The sequence below is a fragment of the Nothobranchius furzeri genome, chromosome 11 (assembly GCF_043380555.1).
Source record: "Nothobranchius furzeri strain GRZ-AD chromosome 11, NfurGRZ-RIMD1, whole genome shotgun sequence".
NCBI classification, from domain to species: domain Eukaryota; kingdom Metazoa; phylum Chordata; class Actinopteri; order Cyprinodontiformes; family Nothobranchiidae; genus Nothobranchius; species Nothobranchius furzeri.
Window position 1 is genome coordinate 32,945,053 of NC_091751.1, and position 27,640 is coordinate 32,972,692.

A 27,640-nucleotide genomic window follows, 5' to 3' on the forward strand; every position below is an offset into this window, starting at 1 on the left:
ACCCAGGACCTTCTCGCTGCAGAGCCCCTCATATAAACACCAATAATAATACTAGGGTTTTGAAGGCCATGAACCAAAGACAAAATAAGCCAGAGGTGAAGGTTTATGCATTTAACAAGAAATGTCATAAATGATCATCAGGGCTGATGTGAAATCTAATCCAGATCAGTCCAGGTCAGAATTATCATCTCATCTGTCTCGTGATCAGCAGCAACAGGATGTTTATGGCCACAAAATTTCAAGTGAAGCACACTCCTTTCATGTCTTGTGCTTGCTGATGGTCCATATTGCCATTTAGAAACTGTTTCTCCTCCATGGATGTACCTGCCTGTCAGAGCGTTTAACCACTGGTTGGTCAGCTGATGCTGCTGTCAGTGTTTGCGGGAATGTGTACAGTGTGGGGAAACAGTTTTAATTTCTCTCCTCTGCCTGAGCTGATGGTGGCGTGCGGCGCGCCTCGCGGCAGTGATGCGATTTTTACGCAAACTGCGGCCCTTCATGGAGCTCGTGCCAGACTGTGGATGACTGATGTTAAAAGACACACAGATATCTTTTCAAAAATCTCTGAGATTTCGACTAATGAATACCTGGAAAATTTACCGGTATGAACTGTATCCTAGAAAAAGTTACTGACATGCTGAAAGGTTATATTTAGAAGTGGCGGCGGTGCTGGTACCGATCCAATGCACTGCTCTTTGTCCCTAAAGGATGAGTCTGATGATCTGAACATCAGAACCTAATCATCGTGATCCGTTCCTGACAGCTGCTGTTTCTCCCTCCCCAACCCACCCCACGAGCGTGCTGCTCGATAATTAAACTGACCCAAAAACTCCACCTAAAACCGATTCTCCCATCATGACCACATACAGGCCAGCCTGGACATGCATCTGTGGCCAGAGCTTTCTTCTTTTTCAATATCTCCTTTTCTGCTCCACCTTTCCTGGTCCGTCTAGGTCCATGTTGCCGCTGGGGCCAAAGGTGCGGTGGTGCTGTAGCCACTCTGGGGTTGTGGGTGTCTGCAGCGCTTTGCCAGACCCCAACAAAGTGAGAGGAGGGGGTGTCTTTGTGCCCCGTTTGCTCCGTTTGTGCGAGCATCAGGACAGCAGATGCCCTGATGAGCTGCATGACGGATTGCTCATTTTGATATTATGCACATCATGACTGGCAATCACTGAGCAGGCCAGTTTAATGACCAGGCCACCGGGAAATCTCCCATTTCTCCCAATTACCAGTCCGCCACTGAAGAGATGTGCGTTAACTTAGAAAATGTGGGCGCAACTTCAATTACTTGTCAACCCTTAGACAATCCACCTCATAACTGCAGGGTGTAAAATGCTGGCAGGGAAAGCATACAGCAAGCAACAAAGCAAATCTAGTGTGATACCAAGATTAACTAGACATAGGAAGGAAGGAATTGTATTCAACAAGGACAAGGAAGACAAAGACAAGGAAGTGTATTTCTGCCAAATATAAATGGAATGACAGGATAAGACAACCAGGATAAACCAAAACTGAGCTGTACGTAGCATGAGGTTGAGGTTTCTGAGCACAAATGTTGCCTTTACCTAGGACTGCACTCTTCTGAATAGAGATTTCTGAGGTTTATCCTGGTATCTGCCAGTCTCTCTCCTAGTTAAATGGTCACAGGCCCAAGTGCTCAACTGACCACTTGTACTTCTGAGGCCTTGGCTCTGCACAACACCTCTATTTCTGGGAACTCTCCAATAACTCAAATAACTCCACCCCTTGAGAATTCTAACCAAGCCAATCAGCTCTGAGCAGTCACACACTGCGATGCTCACTTTCTCATAAACATCGAAGATGGCGTCTGAAGCGGAGTTCGCTGCGGCTCTTTCCTCTGTTCTAAATGACTTGGACAGGTCTTTTAAACCACAACAACAAGAACTGTTAAAAGCCTTTCTTCTAAAAAAAAAAAGGGGTGTTGCACCATTGCCAAATGCCATTTTTGACTACAGCTAAAAAACTAAAGCATTGTGTGGTACAGTTGGTATTGTCGCCTTTTTTCTGATTGGTTGTTTCTGAGCTTGCTAGTCCCACCCCTCACGTGCTTCTCTGCTTGTGAGTAACCAGAATATTTGTAAAAAAAAAAAAACCTCATAAACCCTAATTGTCTCCTCAAACCACCATGTTGTCATCACCTCATAAGCATGTGAAATGTGTAATGTATGTATGTTCTGATTTTATTTTTATTTTTGAAGTAAGACTTTGGGTAAAATAAAAAAGCATACTTTTTGGGTTCACCAGATGCAGGGAAAGGTGTGTCCCCATAAACAACCAACAAGTCATAGTGGTTTTATAAACCACATATGCATATATATGTGTGTGTGTGTGTGTGTGTGTGTGTGTGTGTGTGTGTGTGTGTGTATGTGTGTGTGTTTGTGTGCGTGTGTGTGTGTGTGTGTGTGTGTGTGTGTGCACGCATGCATGTGGGTGTGTGTGCATGTGTGTGTGTGTGCATGTGTGTGTGTGTGTGTGTGTGTGTGTGTGTGTGTGTGTGTGTGTGTGTGTGTGCCTGTGCATGTGCATGTGGGTGTGTGTGTGTGCATGTGCATGTGGGTGTGTGTGTGCTCGTGTGTGTGTGGTTGTGTGTGAATATTTAATGTGAGTGTGTTTGCATATAGAGGGTGGGTCCTGTAGATGGGCAGGAATGGTTGTGCCTGTCAGGGCTAGAAGTGGTGATTTGATAGGTGCAGCTGCAGCCAGCATGTCCCCTGCATCTCAATGAGATGTGCACGCCATCTCTTTGCTGCCTTCCAACTTAGTCTTTTCCTGTCGGCTTTTCTCATCTCACTTTTAAACTCTAGTCCAATTCTTACCGTCTCCTCTGCTTACGTAGAGGTGGCTCCTCAATCTCTTAAATTGACTTATTCTTTTTAAATCCTGCTTTTCCAGAGCAAACTCGAACGGTTCTCACCATTTCACTTTTCAATAATCCTCCCCTCCTTCTGCTCATTCTTTAAACTTGGTTCTCAATAACATCAGTTTTCTCTGTAACTAAAGCTAACCTGCATTATGGGGCAGGTGATATTACCATGGGCCTGCAGCAATAAGGTTGCAGGTTTGAATCTGAGCTGCAGCCTTTTTGTGTGGAGTTAGCATGTTTTTTTTACAGTACTCCGGTTTGCTCCCACAAAGCAAACTCATGCATGTTAAGTCCATCTGTAAGCTGTTTTCCATAAAAAACATCTGCAAACTGCATAAACAGTGAATCATCCCGCTCTGTTTTGTGTCTATGCTAATGAACTTGTGGAGGGTTAAAAGATGATGGATGGTACATACTGACATGAAAAAGACAGAAATATTATATGAAGATATGGGAAAAATAGAGTTTTTGGTCCTTACAAATCTTCTTTTTGTTTTGCACTTCAGCACTCTGCTCTTTGTTAAACATAAAAACTACATCTTCCTTTAAGTTCTTGTAACACGCTCTCCTTTTTCAGCTGATTCCCAGAGCCTTTCTCCTATTTAGTGCTCTAAATTAGTCCCATTTGTCAAACCTGGCCTACTCTGCCTTTCTAGCTACATAACAGGATGAGACACCAAACATTTAAAACCTGAAGCTCAACACTGCAAAAATTGGGAAAGAAAGATAAATGCCGTTATTATGTTGCGATGTACCAAAAAGGCAAAGGAACCCGTCCATGCACTTTGTCTTGTGCCCCAAGGCAACACTTTCCACACAGCAGATAGTATTAAGATGAGGCTGAGTCCTCAGGGAGGACTGTATCTCAGCATGTAGATAACATTACAGGAACCACCCTTAACCTCCTGGGAGCCGAGTCAAATCCACAGGGAAGGAACCAAAGTGATTTGTAGCAGACAGAAACATCACCCATGGGACGCAGGAACACGGCCTGATGCTCAAGTCTATAATTAGAGTACGTTGAAAGCTAAAAATGAAAACGTATGACCCCAAACAGCAGAAGAAGGAAGCGTTTACCTGGGTTGTGACACATTTCACCACAAATGGCTGATATTCTGCAGCATCCTCTCTTCCTTTAGTGCGGTGTATTCAAATATGGCTAATGTTTCTCTTTAAGTATAGCTGGTCTATTGTGAAAGAAAAACTTTATTAAAACCCATTTTTATCACCTGTGTGCACAGCACGACACCCTAAAAGCCAGTGACGATTACATAAGTGTAACTGGTTCTAATGGGATCGATAACAGATTACAGAGGCCCTGGTATTTAAAGATCAGACCAATATAATTCAGCAGCTGAATATCAAATTTTACCGGCACCTTTAATGAACTTCACACTACTGATATCCACACAGGGTGGCAGATTTATGAGTATTACTGAAGCATTAAAAGGCTCTGCATAATCATCAATAATCATGTTTACATTTTGGAATTTTACTGACTGACTCTCCGGTAAACATCTGTGCTTTAGCAAATAAAGGTTAAAAGAATTGTGTTTTTGTCAAATCTGGCTCAGATCTTCCCAGCAGTTATCAATAGCTCAGTTTTCTGAGTCAAAAATGACTTCGTGTTTCCAGAACACCATTGGTCCAATCTGCAGTAAACAGCTAAGATATCAGAACCATTCCTGTGAGGAACACGGACACGTTCAGATGTTTCGCAATAAACCTTCTGCATTTATCAAATGTTGGCCACAGAGCCGTGGTTAGTGCTTCCAGCACTAAACATATGACAACAAAAGACAACAGGACTCCTCTTGTGTCACTGTTTATTAGTGCAGGCTTCCTGAGAAGAGACCTGAAGAAACAAGAGAAGTCCAGTTGCCTTTTCGCTCTAAGGTCGGCCATGTCCTGGACCAATGAAAAGCTTTGTCAACTGTTAGAATCCCAGTGGAGATCTTTCTGGTTTCCTTGAACCAGTGTGGGTTTTCTCACATCTTCCCCACAGCTTTGCTCAGGGACTCTTATTGACTATAGAGGGTTAGGGTTACCCCGGCTTCCCACTGAACGCATCAGCGGCGTGGAACGGCAGCGGAACGTCACTGCTTCAAATAGAATCCATCATAGTCTGTGGACTGTTTCTAACCAGCCGCGCCGCTAAAGGTAGGTTCAGGTTCTATGTTTGCCGCAAGCCGCTTCTGGGACACGTCAATTACCGCAGTTAACATAGGGCTATACAGGAAGTCACACACTGTTTCAGTGTAAAATCCCTGGTAATTTTCAAAATAACAGCACTGTAGCGAGGCTATTTCATATATATGAAGCATACGTGTGACCCAACAACTTATTTACTTACAGCAGCGGTGTGTCTTTCATGGCTTTAATCCTGGATGTGGAGAGGAACCACATCATATGTGACAACAAACAGCGATAACGTGAGTTCCTTCTTTTTGACTTAATTACATAAACAAACCGTGACCTGAAGTCTCGAGGGATCTTGTGATCATGCGAGTCCAGCGAAGAGCACAGCGAGGAAGCCATGCCGCTGCCAAGACTCTCCCGGTGTGAAAAGAACCGCTGCCGTTACGCGCCGCTGATGCTTCCAGTGTGAAACCAGGGTTCGGCTAACCCGTCTCTACATAAAGGGATGATGCCCATCCAGGGTTACCCCCGCCTCTGACTCAATATCTGCTGGAAGAGCCACCAGCTTCCAATCAGTCTCGCCAGTCAGAAGTAGATGCATGAACTGAATTCTTACCTGAAATATTCCTTTTGACAAGGTGCATCATGAATACCAGAGATGCATGTCTGTTGCAGCTGTTAAAACTGCTGCCTAAACCTTAAAAGATGTCTGTTTTACATCCTAAATGCAGATGTTCTAGTCGGACTGCAGCTGTAGTGTTTTAGATGGGATGTCATTAAACCCTTTGAAGCCGTTGGCAGCAGCAAAAGGGCATATTTGATTTAATGCCACAACCACCTGCCATACATGGCTTTAACATTAACAGACATATTTATACAAGTGCACACAATCACTTACCTTCACATGAGGGTGGAGGCCCCTCAAACTCTAAGTGTGTACCTAATCGACAAGTCAGGATGCTGTTTCCACTCAGCTGGTAGCCTGGAAGGCACCTGTAACGCACGATATCACCTGCAAACAGAGCGGATGGAGAAAGGACAACAGAATGTGAATCTGTCACAGGACCGTTGTAACGATTACGTTGGTCAGACAAAGAAAAAAGGCCCACTCTGGTGATTCTAAGTGTAAACGCCCAGCTCAGAGTTCCTACTGCCACCATAGTGACTGTGACATGCTGATCATACAGGCAGCAGGGGAAGGATGCCATTGTTTTCAGCCTCATGCCTCTCTAGCCTTATTGTTCTGACTGTTTACTTTATTTACACTAGGACCCACAAATCCCTGTGAGTCTACCTGCAGTACAACTGTCTAATGGGACGTTCAGTCAGTGAACCCGAGATAATGCAAACTGTCAAAGACACAATGTAATCTGAGATTATTGGTTTAAAATGCTAAAATAGTCCAGTAACAACGGGGCAGTGTAAAGGCATCAGTGCTTTGATAGCGGTGATATGGATGAGTTTCTACCTACCAATTTTGAATTCTTTGCTTGCCATCAGGATCTCTGCATTAGGGATGATGGGAGGAGGCAGGCAGTGCTGCAGTCTGTAAGCTTTATTCAGAGCATCAAAGAGATGAAAGGACTCAGATTATACTTGGTGGAAATGATCTGATAGAAAAAAAGATGAAGTAAGATCATTCAAATACCTTGAAAGCCAATTCTGAACAAGCCCCCCTTTTCTGTGTTGCTACGGAATCGTATCAGCACCTGATTGGATGTGCTACTGGGCGGGTCATTAGGCTCTCCATCGGTGAACACACCCAGCTTCCTGGCTGTCTCCTGTGGACCATCCCTAAACAGAAGAAAGGTCACAGGTCAACTTCAAATACATCTGTACACTGGACACAACAGCTGCTGACCATTAACTAGGCAGCAATGCAGTGACAACGGCAGGATCCATCCCAGATGTTTGCCAAGAAGATTCCAGAAGCAAATTTTAATCAAGCTGCACTCACGTAGTCATACCCAAGGCAATTAAACTGACTTGCTGTGAGTAAATATGTTTGAATAAGAAAGAGGGCGGGGAGAGCAGCGGAACAGGTCTGGGTTGTGCTGCTCCTGTTAACCAGCATCCTAAGGGAGTGTCTCTGGAAGCTGTGGCCCTGCCTTGGCAGTCTCCTGGTGTGGGCATGGCCAATTAAGCTAGCTCCCAGATTCCTGCCACAACCATTCAGCTTAAAAAGCATCTGTCTTTGGCTGTCAGGCTGGGCATAGGAGATTACAAGCAGCTCTGGAAACGACTGGCTAGGGACTACTGTCTGACAGCACTCCAGCCAAGCCGCCATTATGGGGACCATTTCCTTGGCTCAGTGGTTCGGTGGATGGATCCACAGTAGTGGTAGCTGAAGTGGGAACGTGATAGTCTCCATCTTGGCTCCCTGGGAACTCACTAAAAATGATGACAGTTGGTGACATTTACAAGGCAAATGATGCTACAATAACAAATGCTTCCAGCTCTTTTTAATAACGCCGACCTAAAAACTCAAAGATCAGAAAGCCTTGATAAAAACTGTGTAAGCCTGATTTATTTCAGCTCCACACAACGTGGGTCTGCTCAGTGGTCAAGCTGCCTGGTAGGAACATCTCTGACCTCACAGACCTGGAACCTTTGAGGCTGCCTCAGGATAAAGGGTGTGCCAAATCCTGTCTCTGTGGTGCGTGGAGCAGGTGCAGCCCCCCCATCCTGGAGACGATGAAACAAAGACTCACCTAAATGCCCTAACCTGTGCACGTAAGGCTGTACCCAATCTCCGGGTCCTTATACATCCTCACACTGAGGTCCAAAAACCAGATTTTCTTAAGTGTCCCGAGGTCGAGGTGACCGTGCCTTTGCAGCCGCGGCTCCTGATCCGTGGAACGATCTAGCGCTCCACATCAGATGTGCCTGGTGCTTTTAAAGACTCACTTCTCTCTGACTCCAGCATAATCTGATTCCATTCACTGAGATCGCCGTTGTGTTTTATAGAAGGCTTTTATCACTAATCTGTTTAAAATTAGGATGTGCGTTTAGTCATTCACCCTGTAAACTGTTTTGCTGTTCAGCACTTTTGAAGATTGTGCAGAGCTATAACATTATTATTGACATCGGTGTAATGTTCAGCACACCGCTGCATCACAGCATCTCTCTGGAGCAGGTCCCGGCCCTTTACTGGGCATCTGTATACACTCACTGGCCCCTTTATTAGGTACACCAGGCTGGCCCCCTCTTTGCCTTCAGGACTACCTTAACTATCCATCATAGATTCAACAAGGTGTTGGAAACGTTTCTCAGAGGTTCTGGTCCATATTGACTTGATAGCACCACACAGTTGCTGCAGGACTGTCGGCTGCACATCCCAAAGTTTCCAGACTGGACTGAGACCTGCTGACTGTTGGAGTCCATGATTAAGAAACCAGTTTGAGCAGAAAGACCTCTCAAACCAGCACACATTTGTCCAGTTCTGACCCTAACCCCTCATTGTCTCTGCAAGGAGAGTCCGTTTCCTGGTCTTAGCTGAGAGGAGTGGCATCTGATCAGCTGACTCTCAAATACCATCTGATTGGCTGCTTTTATATTTGTGTTCAGAAGCAGTTGAAAAGGTGTTCTGGTGAGTAAATAAAAATATACAATGAAGTATAAAAGATACGTAAACTATAAACAGCATCTGTGTTCCAGCTGTGACTTCTTACCAGACAGTGATGAAGTCATGTGGCCCATGAACCTGAAGCAGGGTGAAGTTCAGCCTGACACCAAAACTAGGAGCCACTGAAATCAGCCAGTAGCAGTCTGCTGAGTTGGGGTACTCTGCGGGGTATCCAGGAGAAAAGATGGTCCCGTTGTCTGACGTGATGTTTCCGCCACAAGGCACTACAACACACGAACGGGGGCAGAAAAGGAGGAGCAGCACATGCATGTCAGTGGGCCAGGAGTGCTGTACGAACACACACAAACACAGAGCAGCTGCTAAAGGTGCATTCTCCTTGCTCGCTCTCTGCTTCCCTTCTAGGTGTCTGTTACTCCCTCTCCTTCACTCCGTCTGTTGCACGGGCGCTTGTCTGAGATTAGCCTGTAAAGTCTTTCAGTGAGTGGGGAGCTGGACTGAGTGTTCTTCCAAGATAAGGTCTTCCCCTTTTCCACTGAGGCTGCAGAGAGGAAGGGCAGAGATGAGGTGTGTGTGTGCAGTATATGTATCTAATGACTGGATATGTATGAGTGTGTGACAGTAAAGGTTGAGACCGTGTGCGTACGTCAGGCATGATGACACACACACAAGCTGGATGCCTCCAGGTTTAGAGAATAAGACACATCCACGGTAAAATGCCATCAGAAAACAACAAGCAAAGGCACGGAGCATCATAAAATCACTTCCTTGGAGCTCTAATTTCTAAGATTTAAGGCGCGCAACATTCCCGCTGGTGCCCTCATATCCGCTGGGGTGGAGCAGGAACGTACAGGGGGGTAGTAATCGCAGCAGCGCAGGCATCTCAGACTACCCGTCCAGGGTATTCAGCTTAACAGCACAGATGCCTGTGAGCGGAAAATCAGAGCCAAAGCAGATGTGTGTTTTATGCCACTGCCTCTCTCTCTCTCTCTCTCTCTCTCTCTCTCTCTCTCTCTCTCTCTCTCTCTCTCTCTCTCTCTCTCTCTCTCTCTCTCTCTCTCTCTCTCTCTCTCTCTCTCTCTCTCTCTCTCTCTCTCTCTCTCTCTCTCTCTCTCTCTCTCTCTCTCTCTCTCTCTCTCTCTCTCTCTCTCTCTCTCTCTCTCTCTCTCTCAGGTCATGTGTGTGTGTGTGTGTGTTCACATTACACAGATGCCTGCTCCAGCCCACTCCTGCCTCACCTGGTAAATGAACTATTGATCAGACTGACTGATTAAAGCCTCTGGGATGCATCTCTGGGTGACTCACTGACCAGCAAGCTACTTAAGGTAAATGTGTGAGTGAGTCAGCTTCAGGGCCCTGATGACAGCCGAAAACCTGAAACAGTAAAGGTGGCTCTTCAGAAACCAGCTAGCATGAAGGCTCCGTATGCAACTAACCGTGTTTAACTAGCAGTCTGAAAGCATGTAGAGTTAAACTCTCCCTCAGAAGCACGTTTTACATCCACAGGAGCTAAAAACGACCAACGACCACCACAGGCTGTAATAATGATGAAAGACAACGAGGTGTCTCTCCGTCCTTTAAAGAAAATCTATGTAAATACGACAGTAGAAGAAACTAAAGCGCAGGTCTCTTAGCCGTAGGGTCCAGTGTGGATGTGGAAACATCAATAGGTTTATCTTTCTAAGGAGCAAAGCCACTTAAGTTCGCTTAAAGGGTTTGTTAGTTGTAATGCAAGAGCTGAGAACCCTGAGATTAGACAAGGTCCGGCTGACATGATGGATTATGCCAGTGGTCAAAAGTAAGCGTAAATAATCATCGATGCCGTGGAATCGCAGGCTACACGGACCATACCAGAGTTGACCAATCACAGCGCTCGCCCTGCCGCAGCGGGGACGTGATCTAACACACGTCGGTTTCCTCAACCATTAAGACCCCGCACTTTACGATGATGTTTACAGTAGGAGGGAGACAGATGTATGGGTGCTGTGGTGCATGTGATGAAGGGGTGAGGGATGAGGGGGCTGATGCTTGGAAGAAGAAGGGTTAGACAACCCAGACACAGGGTTAGCGTTAGCTACCTTTATTAGGATAAACTAGATGGTGGTCACGTTGTAAAACTACAGGTGAACCTCGAAATGCCAGAACATGATGCCAGAGGTCTTTCACGTCAGTAGGCAGCAGGGGCCAAGCCAAGGACACGGTACATATATGTCTCTCCACAGGTTTAAAGCCTTGTTTTCTTGATTTCATGTAAATGTGAGTATTCCTCAGCTGTCAGCCATGATCATCACACTTAGAACAAGTAAAGGCTGAATCATCTGCCGTTGCATGGAATGAGTCTTAAGCCTAATTTATACTCTTCCGTCAGCTCCACCAGAGAGAGACACGCATGGACGGAGACGTTTTGTCCTCATACGTCTCTGTCTCCTGGGGAGTGTTGCAAAGCAATTTCCCGCCAGGACACCAGAGGACATAGCGCTGTTCTGTCCAAGATAGTGTGTTTATATTGTGTTTTTTGCATTTAAGAGACTTTGTAACACGGACACGTTTCCGGTCATTTTCGTCCACCAATAAAACGCTTGCGTTTTCACTCCTCCAGTCACGGGGAAATAAAACGTTCATATTTTAGAGTTTTTCCGTTTATTATTGTTCAAGCTGCTCCGTGTCTGCCGCTAGAATCCTCGGCTCTCTTTATGCTTTTGAGGGCACAATGGAGGCGCTGTAGACGACAGCAGAGTCCTGACCAACCACAAGCTTGCGTTCTCTGTCTGGACGGACAGATGTTTAGAAAAGAGAGCTCGACTCCATCCGTCCTTGTGAGTCTGTTGGAGAGCCCTGGAAAAAGACAGATAATGGTGCTGTGTGCGTCCGGCCCGACGCAGACGCAGAAGTATAAATGAGGTTTTAGTTTCAGCTTTCAGGTTATTTACTGATTCTCATTTTCCATTTTCACACGTAAAGGCAGAAATCGTCAGGTTTCCATTTAAAAGCGACTCGCAGACGTATTTTCTTGATAAAAGCTGGATTGTTATTATTGTTATTTGGGTAGGAATAAGCCCTTTGGCCTAAAGTCTAAATCACAACATATTCTTATCTTCTATTTATTGATGTCAAAATGACAATTTTACATTCTCATATACGAATACTGACATTTGGAAGTCTGTGTGTTCATCGTGAGTTAAAAACACAAGTTGCATGTAAGGGATTAGTGTTAATGAGCTATTAACGCAGACACCACTTTACGGTCACCAGAATTACTTACTGAGGACTACTCTGTTCAGCATCAGACTTCTAAAACCCGACCCAGGCCCGTAAAACCAATGTTACCCCATCTTCCTCCCCCCTGGGCCCGCGCTGCAGCAGCCTCGAGTCCAAGGCTGATGCAGCTTGACAAAATTCATGCACAGTTGTGGTTGGCCTAAAGTGATATCAACCATATATTAATTAATTATTAATGCATTAGTTTGAGAATTCATTAGGCCTAACACATCCCAGCCCAATGTTTTTTTTTTACCAGGGAGCAGCGAGTGCTGTCATCGCCAAATATTATTGTTTCTGCGTACCTCCTGTCCCAGTCCCAGTGCCATGGCCACCACCCCCTCTGTAATTCTGCTGCCTTGCCGAACAATCGACAGCTGGAGCGTGAGAATGTGTGTCAAGGGCATGGCCAAAGAAAGAGCAGCTATTACTTTACTTTCCATCTAGCCTCCTTTATTCACCTGTTTTTGTCTGGACCACTCCACACCATGCTATTGATTCTCATTGAATACTACTTTGCTTCATTAATAGGGATAATAATTCAGTTTCATTATGCTAGTCATAATAGATAATCATTATCTCCGTTTCACGCTAATGATGTAAAAGCTCAATAATATCTTAACAGGAAGTTATCAAGTAATGGCTTTAGTTCTGCCTTCGCGCGTGTCTGAAACTACTTTACATCCCAGCATGGACCAGTTACCTTCACAGCGAGGAAATGGGTGGTCCCAGTTGCGAGTGGTGCCATGCTCACAGGTGAGGATGGAATGACCCACCAGCTGATATCCAGGCAGGCACTCAAAGGAGATGGACTGTCCCACGTTGAAGCCAGCGCCCACAACCACTCCGTAATGAAAGGGCTCTGGATCTGGGCATTCCTGCAGCTCATAGGCTACAAACACAATAAGAAATAAAAAGCGAGGTGAGTTATTGATAAATGCATCGTTAATGCCATCTGCATCAGCACAGGCATGGTTAAAGCTGCCACCGTTTAATCTTGCTGGGTGGGTTTGACTTGTTCCGGTGGAGCAGCGTGCAGTCATGGAAGGCATCGTTTTCACCACGAGGATACAAATCCTGAGCCGGCAGTGAGCCATGAACGGCCAGGAATATAAAACGACTAAAGGATTTGATTTCTATGGATCATAGCTTCGCTTTTGTAGCAGATAACTCATGCAAATGCTGCAGAGGGGGGGCAGCAGCAAACACAATACTTGATTTATATGCTAATTTACACATAATTATGTAAATGCACAATGGTACCTTTGGATTTGCTGGCTCATTTGTGGAATCACTAAACACCAAGTTTGTGTTTATTCATTTAGACAAGAGGAATAAGAAGTGAACGTGTTCACTCGACACAACGAAGCAGCTGATGATGTGAAGATGAAGGCTGGAGGCATGAGAGCTGTGCACGCGTTTTCCCACTGTTGTGTAGTACTCTGCTGCAATAGTAATCCTAGTTTTTGTTTTTATCTCACATTTAATATTTACAGAGTAAATCTACTCCAGACAAACATGAGCTGAGAAATGTGACGCTTCCATTCTGGACGAAACAAACGACTGAATAAATCTGTAAGGGAGGAAGTACGGTTCACCTTGGTACTCAAACCTGAAGCCAGGTTTGTTCTGTGAGTGGTCACTATGGAAGTACACTGTTGTCTCATGGGAGGTGGTGAGAAGGGAGGAGGGAACATCCTGCCCACTGAATCGACCAACTACTGCACTCGTGTCAAGAGGCCCGTTACGGACCTCCAGGAAGTCATGATTAGCCTCCGTGGAGAAGTTAAGGAACTGGACATGAGCTCCTGGGGGAAAAACAGTAAAAGTTTTGTTTTTAAAACAAGAAAGCGTGTTTGGGATCTGAAATACAGCGTGTACATTTGTTATATCTGAGTCATCAATCAAATCAAAGATACTGTATTGATCCCAGAGGGGATCTATTATTATATCTGAGTCATTAAGCACCACTCTAGGTTCCTCAGTGAGGAATCATCAGACGCTGTAGAAGAGGCTAATGCCGCTCACCGTAACCAACGGGCAGGTAAATTCTCCAGGTGCAGTCACTGTTGCTAGGGTAGTTGCCAGGGAAACCAGGACTAAGAATCATTCCCTCCATCTCCTCACGGATCCCACCGCACTGAGCTGGAAGAGTTCAGAAAAATCATTTTAGTAACCACTCTAAAAAACAAATAGGGTCCAAAACTCACTACAGAGCTCACAGCTCATCCCCCAAACATCAGGCCCAAACTGATGTTTCAACAGCATCATGATAAAAACCCAAACGCCACCAAAGCAAACACCCAATTTTTCTGGTAACATTAATTCAGTTCCACCCTGCTGGTCAACTTCAGGGTTCATTTCTAGATCCTGGTTCTGGTCTTTAGGGCCTTACATGGACAAGCACCATCTTACATTCAGTCCCTACACCCCCAGCAGGTCCCTGAGGTCCAGTGACCAAAGCCTACTGGTGCAGCACCAGGCTAAAGACCAAAGGTGACAGATCATTTGCTGCTGTGGCCCCCAGACTCTGGAACTCTCTCCCCCTGAGTCTGAGATCAGTGGACTCAGTGGTCTCCTTTAAACTCACCCGTTCTGGCTCTGGTGGGACCTTCATCACCTCCTCTCCTTGTTCTGGTTTTCTTCCTTATTATTATTTTAATCTATATAATTTTATTACAATATAATTGTTTAATCATTTATTTTTATTTTTCATTTTTGTTCTTGTGAAGCACCTCATGGTTTTTATCTTAAGAAGCGCTTCATAAAACTCATTTATTCTTATTTATATACTTAGGAGACCTGAGACAGGACAGAACAACAGAGGTGGACCTCAGGCTTACACGTAGAATAAAGAATAGGAACAAATGAGTTAAACAGAATACAATAAAACGAAAAGGCAGACATTGGTCAAAATGAGAAAATGAGATTTTTTAACCCAATTACCTAAAATGATAAAAAGTAAAAAATCACTTGAGCTGTATTCACTGCAGCTTTCCTTTTCAAACCTGTATAAAACTCTAGAAAAGAGTCTGAAGAGGAAAAAAGATTTTCCTGGTAAAATTATCAGTGTAACACGCAGGCAGACCCAGACAAGATAAAGATGTAGACGGGACACAAACACCTGAAGTCAGAGGGGAAGCGTTGTGTTTGTGAAAGAGTTAAATGCTCCGCTGTAATAAGGAAACTGCTGATGCCTGTAAACACAATGAATCTTCCCTCGTTTTATCCAATCACAGCCTGAGATGGAACTAATTAGGCAATGGTAGGTTGTTCAGGGAGCACAGCTCATTTGTCACAGGCAGAAAGACTCCTGTGAGGGGAGGAGGAGCTTCACACTGCTCCTGTTGTAGGAACAAACACCACATTTGCACGAGTAAAAGCTCAGGCTGACACCTGGAAGTCAGGTGGTTCTTTTTTATTATCTAGAATGATACGATGACCTAAGGGCGTCAGAGCACAGAGGGAGGGGCTTGAAACCGCTGATCAGGAGAAAGGAAACGGGCAAGAGATGGAGGCCTTACCTATGCAGAGGGGAGGGGGGTAATTCCACCGTCGGACGGTTCCAGGCATGCAGGTGATGTGTGAGTTCCCCTGTGAGGAGACACACACACACACACACACACACACACACACACACACACACACACACACACACACACACACACACACACACACACACACACACACACACACACACACACACACACACACACACACACACGCACACGCACACAATAGAGAAGATAAATGCACTTGTCCGTCCTCCTGTCACTCATCTGCTGCTCACACCAGCCAGCCTGCTGCTTCTCTCCACACGACTAAATGACTAAATCCCTCTGATGTAACAAAAATGAAGAAGAGGCACAAAGTGAAACAATCAAATGAAAGAGAAAATCAAACATTGTGTGAAAATAAAAGTCTACAGAGAAGCAGGCTACAGAGTGTTTTAGCAGTCTGAGTGTCCTACTGCTGACCTCTGGTGTGTGTGTGCGCGTGCGTGTGTGTGTGCGTGTGTGTGTGTGTGCGTGTGTGCGTGTGTGTGTGTGTGTGTGTGTGTGTGTGTGTGTGTGTGTGTGTGTGTGTGTGTGTGTGCGTGCGTGAGTGTGTGCGTGTGTGTGTGTGTGTGTGTGTGTGTGTGTGTGTGTGTGTGTGTGTGTGTGCGTGTGTGTGTGTGCGTGCGTGAGTGTGTGCGTGTGTGTGTGTGTGTGTGTGTGTGTGTGTGTGTGTGTGCGTGTGTGTGTGTGTGTGTGTGTGTGTGTGTGTGTGTGTGTGTGTGTGAAGCCAGAGGCTGAAACTGCGGTAAATAAAAGGTTTCAGCTTTAAGAGTCGATGATGTCCATCTATGACCTCATTGGCGTCCTCTATCAGATGTTTCATGAGCCTTTCTAATCATTCCTCATTCATTAAAAGCGTTCTACAGAAGCATGCAGAACAACCCTGGAGCTGGGTTTTCTGATGGGCGGTCGGCTCCCCCTGCCTCTGTTGTCTCCGTGGCACCAGAGAAATGAAAATACTCTCTTTATTTTTGGAGCAGAGTAGCTTTCAGTGTTACCTGAACAGGTGGCTCCTGTCAATCACAGACCTGTTGGTGTCTGGTCTTCCACCAGGAAGATCTTAGACTTTCCTTACAGGCATTCACGGGTTCACCCAGTAAACGCTAGGTGGTCTGTATTTGACGCAGCACCTTCCAGGGTAACCACCCCCTCAGGCGCTTTAGAGTTAGGCTCCTTTAAGACCAGAAAAGGTTACCTGTAGAGTATAACCAGGTTCACAGTGAAAGGACACCACGTTGTTCATCTGGAGACGCTCCCCTACTTTGATCCCGTTCATAGGAACCACGGGTTCTGGGCAGTTGGTCAGCGACACGGCTGAGGACACAGACAGAAACAATCTAATACAGACACATGAAACCATGACAACTCCTGTTTGACTTCCACTGACTTTTGTACTCCAGCCTGAATCCAGCTGCAGACACACTGATGTCTGAGAAGAAGTGAAAGTAGAGCTGGTTGGAGGTGCTGTTGAGGAGAGCTGGGACGGTGGTGCCTACAGGAAGTGACATCATTAGTGAAGACTCTTTCAGGACAGACCAGAACCAGATGATTGTGTTGTTTAAACAGTCACCCTATGGGCGACACGTTGTTTTTCTAGCTACAGATACAGTTAAGGCGTCTTCATTTCCACTCTGGCTAACAGGACTGAGTTGTTTCACATAAACTGGGGTTGCATCCAAACGAAAGGAGTGTGCAGCAGCACCTGAGAAGCTGCCGAGCATCGTGTCGGTGTTGTCGCCTCCATCGAAGACCTCCAGAGAATCCCAGTTCTGCTCCGTGACAAAGCTGATTACCTGGATCTGTGACAGGGTGTGTGAAGCAGAAAGACGGTTGGAAGAGAAACACAATTAGCAGAGGGTAAATAAAAAGTAGTGGAGCTGCAGGAACAGGAAGTGGGATTGGGTTTAGGAAGCAGATCTGAGGCAGCAGGCATTAGATAAACGATTGCGGAGGTGGAGAAGACACAAAGATTTACGCAAAAAGCTGAGAAGTTTTTAACTTTGACTTCAAACCGGCAGATAGGAGGGCTGTGACACAGCTATAAATACGTGACAAACCGTAAGAAAGAAAAACCCCTTGAGTCAACACTCTTTACTCATTTCTTCTTTGCTTAATGAGAACTGGGCTGAAACACTTTGAGTTTAAAGAACATAAAGTGTGACATGTGAGATGATTAAAGCTGCCAACTAAAGAAGAACGCAGCTAAAGTGGTGGTGCTCACAGTGACTCGCTCCTCCGAGGCTGGTTTTAATGAACAAAAAACTGTCAGCTGCAGCTTCTTTCTTTTTCTCCATCATAAAACCATCCTGAGTCTACTTCTGCTAGTAACCAGCTGAAGCTGCACACTACAGGAAGTGCAGTCTTGATGCAGCGGTGGTCCAAATGAAGCAACTTAAAAATATCCTGATGGGTTTAGGGTTAGGGTGACATAGTTTAGTGAACAGTGCTGCGTATTTACCCTCAGACCTGGTCCAGAACAGCTTCACTCCGGCACTCCTCTTTGTGCCATCCCTCACTTCTGCTCCCCCTCCATACAGACCCTCTCCTCTGCTGATGGTTATAGATCGGATATGAGCCGATTAAAGGGGCCGCCGGGCTCCCGGGGAGACGAGGCAGGTCTCAGATTGATCTTTCATTAGAGGCCGCGGCAAATGTGCCAACAAGGCACCTCGCTCCTTTAAGTTCTCCTTTGGATCATGACACTCCAGTCTAATGTGTTTCTGGGAGCTGTTGGACGAGAGCAACAGCAGTGAAACAGAAACCAGCTGGCGTGGGGAGGACTCTGCTGTGTGGAAACAAAAAACCTCCAACGGGCATGCTTGTCCGTTCTATACAGGTACTGTACTGTGTTAGCAGACTGCTCCACAGGCAGTACGATGTGTAGGATCTGAGATTTATTTAGGCGTTGGTGCACTCTGTCAGCTCTCTGTGTGCACTTTCTGCCATTGCAGACTGAGCGAGGAGAGCAGCATGCTAAGTAGAACTGTGGGCCATCTCGTGAGTTTGACCTGCAAGGACAGTCAGCTGAGGAGGGGGAGCTAATAGCTGAGGGATGCCTCTGAGGTCATTAAACAGCGAGGCTGAAACACAGGCTAAAGCCTCCCAGCCAAAGCTGCTCCGCAGGGATCTGGCCCAGGTTCCACCACCTTCCATCACCCACACGCATCAAAGAATAACAATATGCAAACCCAATTAACTCCCAAGAAAGAAAGACAAGGTAACTGAAGAGACGCTCACATATGAATATATTTCAGGTGGAGCAATCTGGAGTTTCTGCTGAAGTGATCTGCAAAATTAAATTCTGACTTGGTGCGAGGTCAGTTTCCCACCAGCTCTGGAGCACCCAGAGAGCCCAGAATAGTGAGTGTGTGTGTGTGTGTGTGTGTGTGTGTGTGTGTGTGTGTGTGTAGATGTGATCAGAAACCTGAAAACCCATCAGCACGATGCTTTGAAAGCTAGAACTTCATTAGACAGAAAAACTATTGGTCCCTTATAGAATTATTCAGACAGGAAAGACCCGAGTAAAAGCAAAATGCACTTTTGAATCTTGAAAAATAGAAACTGCCCTGCCCCCAAACCCAGCGGCTCTGCTAATCTGGCCCCCTTTTTTTTTACAGAATTGCTTTAATTAAGTCAAGTGGGAGCGCTTTCCAGCAGAAACAGCCTGTTGAGGTCAAAGGTCAGACGTTCTCCTGCTAGAGAGCAGAATCCATGGTTCCATCAGCAGCTGGTCCAGGTCCTGAAACAGCAGAGTAGCCCCAGACCATCACCCTAGCACCACGATGTCTGACTGTTGCTATGGTGATGCTTAGTTTTATATGGTTTTCTTGTCGGTCCACAGAACCTTCTCTCAGGCTAAGCCGGGCCGTATGCAGTGTTGTATCACTATAACATCTCCTGTAGGTGATGCTCTGGGTTGTGTCGTTCTTGGATTTCGTTGGCAGAGGACATGACGTGTTGCTATTTGAGATCTTTCACCTCCTTCATGTTGTCAGACTGGAGACTCTGGCAGTGATCTGGTCTGGGTTTGACTCAGCTCTCCAAACAACACGGTTACATCTTTATGAGGAGCACTGAGCTTTCCTCTCAGCGTCACACTGGCTTGGATTGCTTCTTTCTCTAATAAATGTAATTCATTTACTCAGATTACTTTAGACGTGTGGGTCTCTTTTCACGTTTATCTCTGCGTTTTCACCAACACAGCAATGTGTTGGGACACAAGCATCTTTTCTCTGTAGTGGATTTTTAGTAGTTTTTAGAAACGTCTGTTGTCAGACTTTAAACCTGCTTGTATCTGTGTCTGCTTTAGCAGTTCATGCTAACTCCAGAAGATCCTACACAGGAACCAACCTGGATTCCAGATCCCTCTGGGACCGTGATCTTCCACACACAGTTCAGGCTGTTGAGGTACGGCTCGGGGAAGCCCGGAGATAGGATGGTTCCGGTTCTATGGGTCAGGTTACCTCCACACGGGACTGTGGGATCAGACATATGACTGCTGGTTAGTTTCTTCATGGTCATGCAGACATTCACACATGAAAATGTACATCATTTACTCACATTTAGATAAAATAACAGACAGATTAAAAAGCTGCATGGGATATAAAATAGTGAAACATGAACACAGCTCTAGTGAGTACATGAATCCATGAATCTGGGGTCAATCTTTCGTAAACATGGCCTAGCGTTCCATCTCTATGCTGATGATTGCCAGATTTACTCTCCATTGTGTCAGGAGAAAGGTCTCTCTATCCAGTCCAGACTTAAATTTGATGTTCACATCAGCTCTGTGATCCGGTCCAGTTTCTTTCATCCGAGACGCCTTGCAAAAATCAAGCATATGCTGTCAAGAGCCCACCTGGAGTGGGTACTCCATGCTTTTGTAATTTCTAGGCTTGATTACTGCAACTCTCTCTATGCAGGGTTGTGTCAGTCATCACTGCGTCGCCTACAGGTTGTGCTGAACAGGGCAGCCAGGTTCCTGACTGGGACCAGGAAACGGGACCACATCAGTCCGGTTCTGGCCTCCCTGCACTGGCTTCCGGTCTGTTATCATTCACACTTTAAACTCCTCTTTGTTTACAATTTCTTCCAGGGTGGTGCTCCCCCCTATCTAGCCACACTCCTGAACAGACAATCCCCATCACACGCTCCTCTGACCAAGGCCTGCTCGCTCTAGGTGTCGTACTCGTGGGGACCGGGCTTTCTCAGTCCTAGCACTGCACTCTGGAACCAGTTGCCACCCTCAGTTAGGCTGCCCCCATCTCTGCCAGTCTTTGAGTCGCCTAAAAACCCACCTCCTCCGCTTGGCGTTCCCTGAACGTGTTTGAATTTGGCCCACTTTTATTTTGATTTTATTTCCCTGTTTTCATTGGTCTCTCTATCCCTTGTTTAACCCATTTGTCTTCAACTTTAATGTTTTACCTTTTTTGCAGTATTTGAATTGCTTTTATTTTCGATTTATTCATCATGTTTCCCATTTCTCATGTACCATGTTCAGCGCCTTGGGCTTCCCGACAGGGTCGTGGAAGGCGCTTTATAAATAAAGCTTTGATCGATTGATTGATGAAAATGCAGCACACGACCTCCCGATACCAGACACGTCCTTCTGAGAATCATTTTTACTCCACAAACAAGCTTCTGCTGCTTTTTACTGAAAGTCACATCTGGTTTCAGCAGCTGTTGTAGCTCTCTCTCTGTGTGTGTGTGTGTGTGTGTGTGTGTGTGTGTGTGTGTGTGTGTGTGTGTGTGTGTGTTGTATGGATTTCCTACCTATGCAGCTGGGTATGGAGCTGTTCCACTGAGCCAGGGCGTTAGGAACTGGTAAACATTCGATGGCGATTGACCCCTCCAGTACGTAACCCGGGCTGCACTCAAAGCGCACCACTGCGCCCACGCCAAAGTTGTTGCCCATGCGGCGTCCATTTCTGGGCTCGGGGACCGAACTGCACTGGGTAGCACTGGTCCGTGGTACAGCTGTGGGCATGGAGAGACCAGGTTCTGTTTTACTCAGAGATACCTTATTTATTAAACTTTGATCTTTGATATTAATCTTTATTTAGTTTGTAGTTGTTTGATGTCAACTTGTGTAATGTAATTCAAACACCTCAGTTTAAAAGAAGCTAGAGGTTGAATTTTCTATCATTACAGCTAAAAGTGTACAGGTTAGGTGAATATTTAGTGAAACTATATTACCTAACCTATGGTTGCCTAGGCAGACCTGCTTTTACTAACAATAACATGCAAAAATGAATGATTTATTCATTAAAGTTCCCTGAGAGCCGGGGCTGCCTTTGGATATCTGCGGTAAATGTCACAACTCTTATAGTGCAGCAGTTAAGGAAAACAGTCATTTAGAATATAATTGTGTTCTCAGCACAACCTGTTTCCACACAGGTAGCTGAAACTCAGTCACTAAAGTCTCCCACTGTGTGTGTGTGTGTGTGTGTGTGTGTGTGTGTGTGTGTGTGTGTGTGTGTGTGTGTGTGTGTGTGTGTGTGTGTGTGTGTGTGTGTGTGTGTGTGTGTGTGTGTGTGTGTGTGTGTGTGTGTGTGTGTTACACACCCTGGTAGACCAGATGGAATCCTCTAGAGCTGGACTGGCCTTTGGCGGTAAAGCGGATCAGGATTTGGTTGGACGTTGCTAATGGCAACGACTCACCTGAGATGGAAAACAGTGAAAAAATAAAGAATAAATAAACAAAGTTTGAAAAGGTTTTAGGCAAAAGACAACCTTCAGGTAAACACATGAGAGCAGAAAGACAACTTGTGAATGAAACATACACTTTCTTACTCCCTTATGTGGATGCTTACGACCACTGTCAGTCTGAACCAGGAGAACATCTCTGAAAAGTGTTGAATGTGTTGTTCATGTACGTAAAGGCAGGATGTATTTCTGTGATCTCATTAACGCTACAAAAGCAAATCTGAAAAACAAGCTAGCGAAAAAAATAAAAATAAAAAAAGCAAGCTAGTGTAAAGCATTTTTTCAAGCCTCTAAACAACTTTCTAAAATACTATTGTTATAAATACATTGTGGAGAATATTAAAACAAAACACAAAATTTAATAATAAAGTGTTTTTTCACATTTGTCTAGAACCTCTACCAATAACACTTTTTGGACTAAAACCAATAATTGGATCTGCCCTGGATCCTCCACTCATTACACACTCACATATTTAACAATAGAACACCACTGGTGTGAGAGGTTCTCTGCTCAATAATAAATAGCCTGTATTTGATATAGCTCCTTCTAAAATTCTGCAACCACCCAAGGCACTTAACAACATAGTCACTGACCCCCGTGCACACACTTTATTTAAAACTGCTTTACTGAATCAAACCAGCCTAACGTCATTTATTCGAATCAGGTCCAGTCTACTACATACAATCTATGAATGATCTATGATCTATGTCATGAAAATCTTGCTTTCTATTTGAGAATGTATTTCACAAAGTATTTTACAAAATAAAGAACTTTAGTGTTATCTTCGACCTGGACATGTCAGTCAAATCCCACATTAAACAGGTTTGTAGGATTTCCTTCTTCCGCCTTCAGAATATTGCTAAGATTAGAAGCATCCTTTCCAGGAGTGATGCTGAAAAACTAGTTCATTCATGTATTACATCACTACTGAATTACTGTAATTTATTACTCTCAGCTTGTCCAAAATGCTTAGTTTGGCCAGACATGCCCCCTGCTTCCTCATGGGAAACAAAGGGTCTATTAATGCTCTCATTTGAACAACCCCACCTCTTGAGAATTCCAACCAAGCCAATCAGCACTGAGCAGCGTACGTCACACACCGCAACACTCAGTTTCTCAAACCACAAAGATAGTGTCTGAAGCGGAGTTTGATGCGGCTTTCCTCTGTTCTAAATAACTTGGACATGTCTTTAAAACCACAACAAAAGAGGCACTAAAAGCCTTTCTTCTAAAGAAACATGTTTGCACGGTTGCCAGATGTCATCTTTGACTACAGCTAAAAAATGACAGAACTGCGCAATACAGTCGTCATTTCCACTTTTTGGTTATTTTTTAGTTGGCTAGTCCCGCCCCTTAGGGTACTCTGCCTCTTAGTATCCAGACTCGTCCTCTGTGTGGCATAGACAAAGCCTGGCAGACCAGGCTACAAAATGCTGCAGCTAGAGTTCTGATGAGAATTAAAAAGAGAGATCATGTCTCGCCTGTCTCTACATTGGCTGCCTGTTAAATTCAGAATAGATTTTAAGATTTTCCTTCCCATATATAAAGCTGTTAATCATCAAGCTCTATCAGTGACCTGATTGTTCCATACGTTCCTAACCGAGTACTTCACTCTCAGACTGCAGGTTTACTGGTGGTTCCCAGAATTTATAAAAATAGGATTGGAGGCAGATCTTTTAGCTATCAGGCTCCTCTCTTGTGGAACCAGCTCCCAGCTTTAGTTCATGAGGCAGACATCTCGTCTACTTTTAAGACTAGGCTTAAAACATTTTCATTTAACTCATTCACTGCCATTGACGACTAAAGTTGTCATTCGCTTTTTTTTTTTTACTGTGTGGGCATTGGAACGAGCCCCGCACCATGAGAACAAACATCTCAGCTCTGCAGCCGATCTTCATCCGCATATGTCACACGTCACGCCATCAGGAAGCAGAAAATCCATGTGTTAGGAAATCGTTTTGGGCCGCTGCTGTAAAAAATGTGAGGCGCGAACCGGAAAAGCTTCTGCCGATCACAATTCAACAATGGATTATGAAAGAACGGATAATGCTCGAAATGCACGGATTCTTCCTGATGTAAGAGGTGAGTCTCCGCTTTGTTTTGGTTGTTTTGGCGTTGACATCATCCTAGTGTGCAACGTTCTATGACTCTTAAAAAAACAGTAAAAACGGCGAGAAATGCTGGCAGCGATGGGCTTTACTGATCAGGAAACGGCTGGCAGCGGATTAGTTAATAGGGCCTATGGTTAAAATCTGATGTTAGCCTGGATCTGGACAAGTGGGGGAGTAGAGGGAGGTGGAGTGTACAGTCGGTAAAGACGACTCGCCCTTGCCCTGCCTCCAACATGCCTCCATCTAAAAGGCTAGGTTATCCAGAGTTATCTCTGTAGTTATGCTGTTATCGGCTTAGACTGCTGGAGGATACACTGACCACTTTACACACTCTACAATTTTCTTTTACAATTTCCTCTTTATCTGTATTATTTCCTGCTATTTCAGCTGTTAACTTTATTTTTTCTCTAAGTGCTTTTCTCCGCAGAAGAAGCTACAATGGTGTGTAAGGCTAGCACACTGCTATTAACCACTAAACATTCTCCCTCTTCTGTGATTAACTTTTTTTGACATGGAATGTGCTACTACTAGCTGACCTGTTGAATTAATTATAGATTCACTAAGATAAAAACAATAAAGTTTATATCTTACTAAGTAGAATATTTACTAAGAAATCACAATGTAGCCATAAAAACACTACTTGGCATACATGGTGTGTGTGCCTTATGTGTGTGTGCCTGTATATGTGGAGGTTTATGCTCATGTGTGTTTGTGTGTACTTGTTTAACTATCTTACTTCGAACCAAAACTGGCATATTCACTAATCTTCTGAAGACAGATGGGCCTTATTAGGACCAAAACAAGGCCCTAATATGGTGGAATCCCCGTTTTAGGCTTAGGGGTGAGGTTGGATGTGAACTGAATTTTTGTTACAGTTAGGTTTAGGAATTCACTGGATAAGATTAGGGTAAGGGTTTGGGTTAGGCTTACACGCAGTTACTAAATCAATGTCTTAATATGGATTTTTTTTAAAAACGTGTGTGTGTGTCGGTTGTGTGTGTGTGTGTGTGTGTGTGTGTGTGGGTGTGTGTGTGTGTGTCTGCTCTGTCTTCTCAATCCCGGGTGAGTCGTCGCCATCAACATATGTACTGGACAATTCATGACTGTAGGCTCAAATTATAAGGTTTTTTTCCCAAACGAGAGGTTCCCACCATCGCCATTTTGACAGAGTCACATGTACTGTCTCACCCAGACAATCCAAAATTGTGAAAAGAGGTGGAGCTGAGGATGGGGATGTCATGGTTGGAACAAATGAACCAACACAGCAACTTAGCTAACCCAAGAAGCAAAAAAGAGCTCCGGTGACCGGGGTATCCTACCCACATGGCAGGAAGCTCTGATCCATTCGGACCAGAACCTCTCACCACAAAAACAGTTTATTCCCCTCTGTGGTTGGACTAATGATTGACTATCATAGAACTGCCCACTCTATCTGCTTTGTTTCAGTCACATGACCATGTGTTGTGTTTGCACCTGAACTGATACGCTCTAACCAGTACCTACACTGACTTGTATAAAGTAGCTGTGTCTCTAATTATTGATTCCCCATATTATCATTTCATTGTGTTTATTTCTTAATTCTAATTTTGCTCATCATTTATATTTTTTCTAGCACCAAGAACTGCAGCAATTTCCTAATGTTGTGATTCTCGCACATGTGGTTATAAAAGCTTTTGACTCTGATTCTGACTGGCTTCTGTGAGAGGCTGTAGTCATGCTGGTCGTCTGTGGAGACCGTATGGACTGGGACTGTTAAATTAAGAGCTGTAGCGTTAGAGAAGTCAAACAAGGTCATTTGTCCACAACCTGCCTCAGCAATATCAGAGGTCAACAGAGAGTTAAGTGTCCAGCAAGTTTCTTCTGCCAGGAATATTGTGTTCTTCCCTGTACCAAAAAAATTCCATTCTTAACTTCTCTAGCTGCATCATCTGGAAACTTCATCTAAACAACCTCTCCAATTGACATGGAGCTGCAGCTACAAGTTCTACATGAGGTCTACAAAGCGGCGCCTCAGACCGCTGTGATCGTAGCCGGGCAACGTGGCCTTTTACATCAGCTCTTGCTCCACAGCTGGAGATCAGCGGGACATTAGCTACATGCTATCCCAAAGCTAACGGAGTTTTTCTGGGCCTTTTCAGCAAGAAAATCGCAGTAGATCGACTCCAAAGTGAAGGCACCTCCAGCCTGCTTGGTAACGAAATCATAACTAAGCTGCCTTGGCTGGTCTATCGCGGTCAAAGATCCGTGAGTCCGCTGCTATGTTGACACCCCACAGAGCTGAGAGCTGAGTCCACAACAGCGGACTCGTGGATCTGTGGCTGCGGTGGAACAGCGAAGCCTGATAGCTCCCCCTAACTTTAGCTCTAGGTTTTGTTACCCAGCAGCCACACCAACACATTGTATTTCAACCCATCTTAGACCAAGTAGTGTTATGGTAAACACACAGAACTTCCTCATGCCCAACCAGGAAACTATAAGCGAGAAAACTGCAGTTGAGTGACTCAAAATTGAAGCAACAAAAAGAGCTGCAGTGTTTCTGTGGTCTCCCTCAGAGATCCACCATTGACCAGCATTTGATCCGGAGCTGCCCCAGGAAATGTGAACAGCCAGCCACCTGCTCTAGCAACTGTTCTCAGGCAGGAGACTGAGCACTCACTCAAGTCTCTTATGCAGCCCTGCTAACATGTTGGACCAAGCATTTAAATGACACAACATTTCCCCATTCAACCAGCAAAATAAAGTACAGAAACATAAATTTACGTACTGATAAAAAGAAACAGAAACTGCTTGAATAGTTTGTTACTAACCACAGCTTGCCTTTTTTTTCCAAATAATTCCACGATTAACATCCAAACACGAACACAAACACACAGACTAAACTAAAGTTCAGAGTTGAAATGGCCAAACAACTATTAACATGAGGCCGAGGCTAAGTAGCCTGGCCTGCCTCCTGTTTACTTCTGCATAGATAAGGGTCTGGGAACTCTCCTATTCAAATAACCCCACCCCGTTATAATTCTAACTGAGCCAGTCAGCGCTGAGTAGCGTACATCACACACCACAACGAGGAATTTGTCGAACATGGCGACTGAAGCGGAGTTCGCTGCGGCTCTTTCCTCTGGTCTAAATGACTTGAATGTCTTTAAAACCACAACAAGTAGAAGTGCTAAAAGCCTTTCTTCTAAAGAAAGATGTTTGCGCTGTCGCCAGATGCCATTTTTGACTACAGCTAAAAAACTACTGCATGGCACGGTACAGTCAGCATTTCCGTCATTTTTCTGATTATTTTTGATTTTCTGGTTATTTTTGACCTGCCTAGTTCCACCCCTCATGTGCCTCTCTGCCTGTGAGTTACCAGACTCTTTCTATGTGCAGAATTAAACAGAGGACGAGTCTGGCAGG

At 44.9% G+C, this 27,640-nt stretch overlaps 1 protein-coding gene across 1 annotated transcript in view; it reads right to left on the reverse strand.

Moving 5' to 3' along the window:
- csmd2 (CUB and Sushi multiple domains 2) overlaps positions 1 to 27,640 on the reverse strand; it is a 338,433-nt gene that overhangs the window by 53,462 nt on the left and 257,331 nt on the right. The window contains exons 34-47 of the mRNA XM_070541492.1: positions 21,986 to 22,081; positions 21,194 to 21,397; positions 19,772 to 19,896; positions 17,124 to 17,220; positions 16,809 to 16,913; positions 16,617 to 16,735; positions 15,389 to 15,458; positions 13,893 to 14,009; positions 13,463 to 13,672; positions 12,568 to 12,756; positions 8,695 to 8,872; positions 6,672 to 6,817; positions 6,496 to 6,576; positions 5,922 to 6,035 (exon numbers count right to left, since the gene is read on the reverse strand). Coding sequence (XP_070397593.1) covers positions 5,922 to 6,035; positions 6,496 to 6,576; positions 6,672 to 6,817; positions 8,695 to 8,872; positions 12,568 to 12,756; positions 13,463 to 13,672; positions 13,893 to 14,009; positions 15,389 to 15,458; positions 16,617 to 16,735; positions 16,809 to 16,913; positions 17,124 to 17,220; positions 19,772 to 19,896; positions 21,194 to 21,397; positions 21,986 to 22,081 — 1,851 coding nt within the window. The remainder of the gene's footprint in view (positions 1 to 5,921; positions 6,036 to 6,495; positions 6,577 to 6,671; positions 6,818 to 8,694; positions 8,873 to 12,567; positions 12,757 to 13,462; positions 13,673 to 13,892; positions 14,010 to 15,388; positions 15,459 to 16,616; positions 16,736 to 16,808; positions 16,914 to 17,123; positions 17,221 to 19,771; positions 19,897 to 21,193; positions 21,398 to 21,985; positions 22,082 to 27,640) is intronic.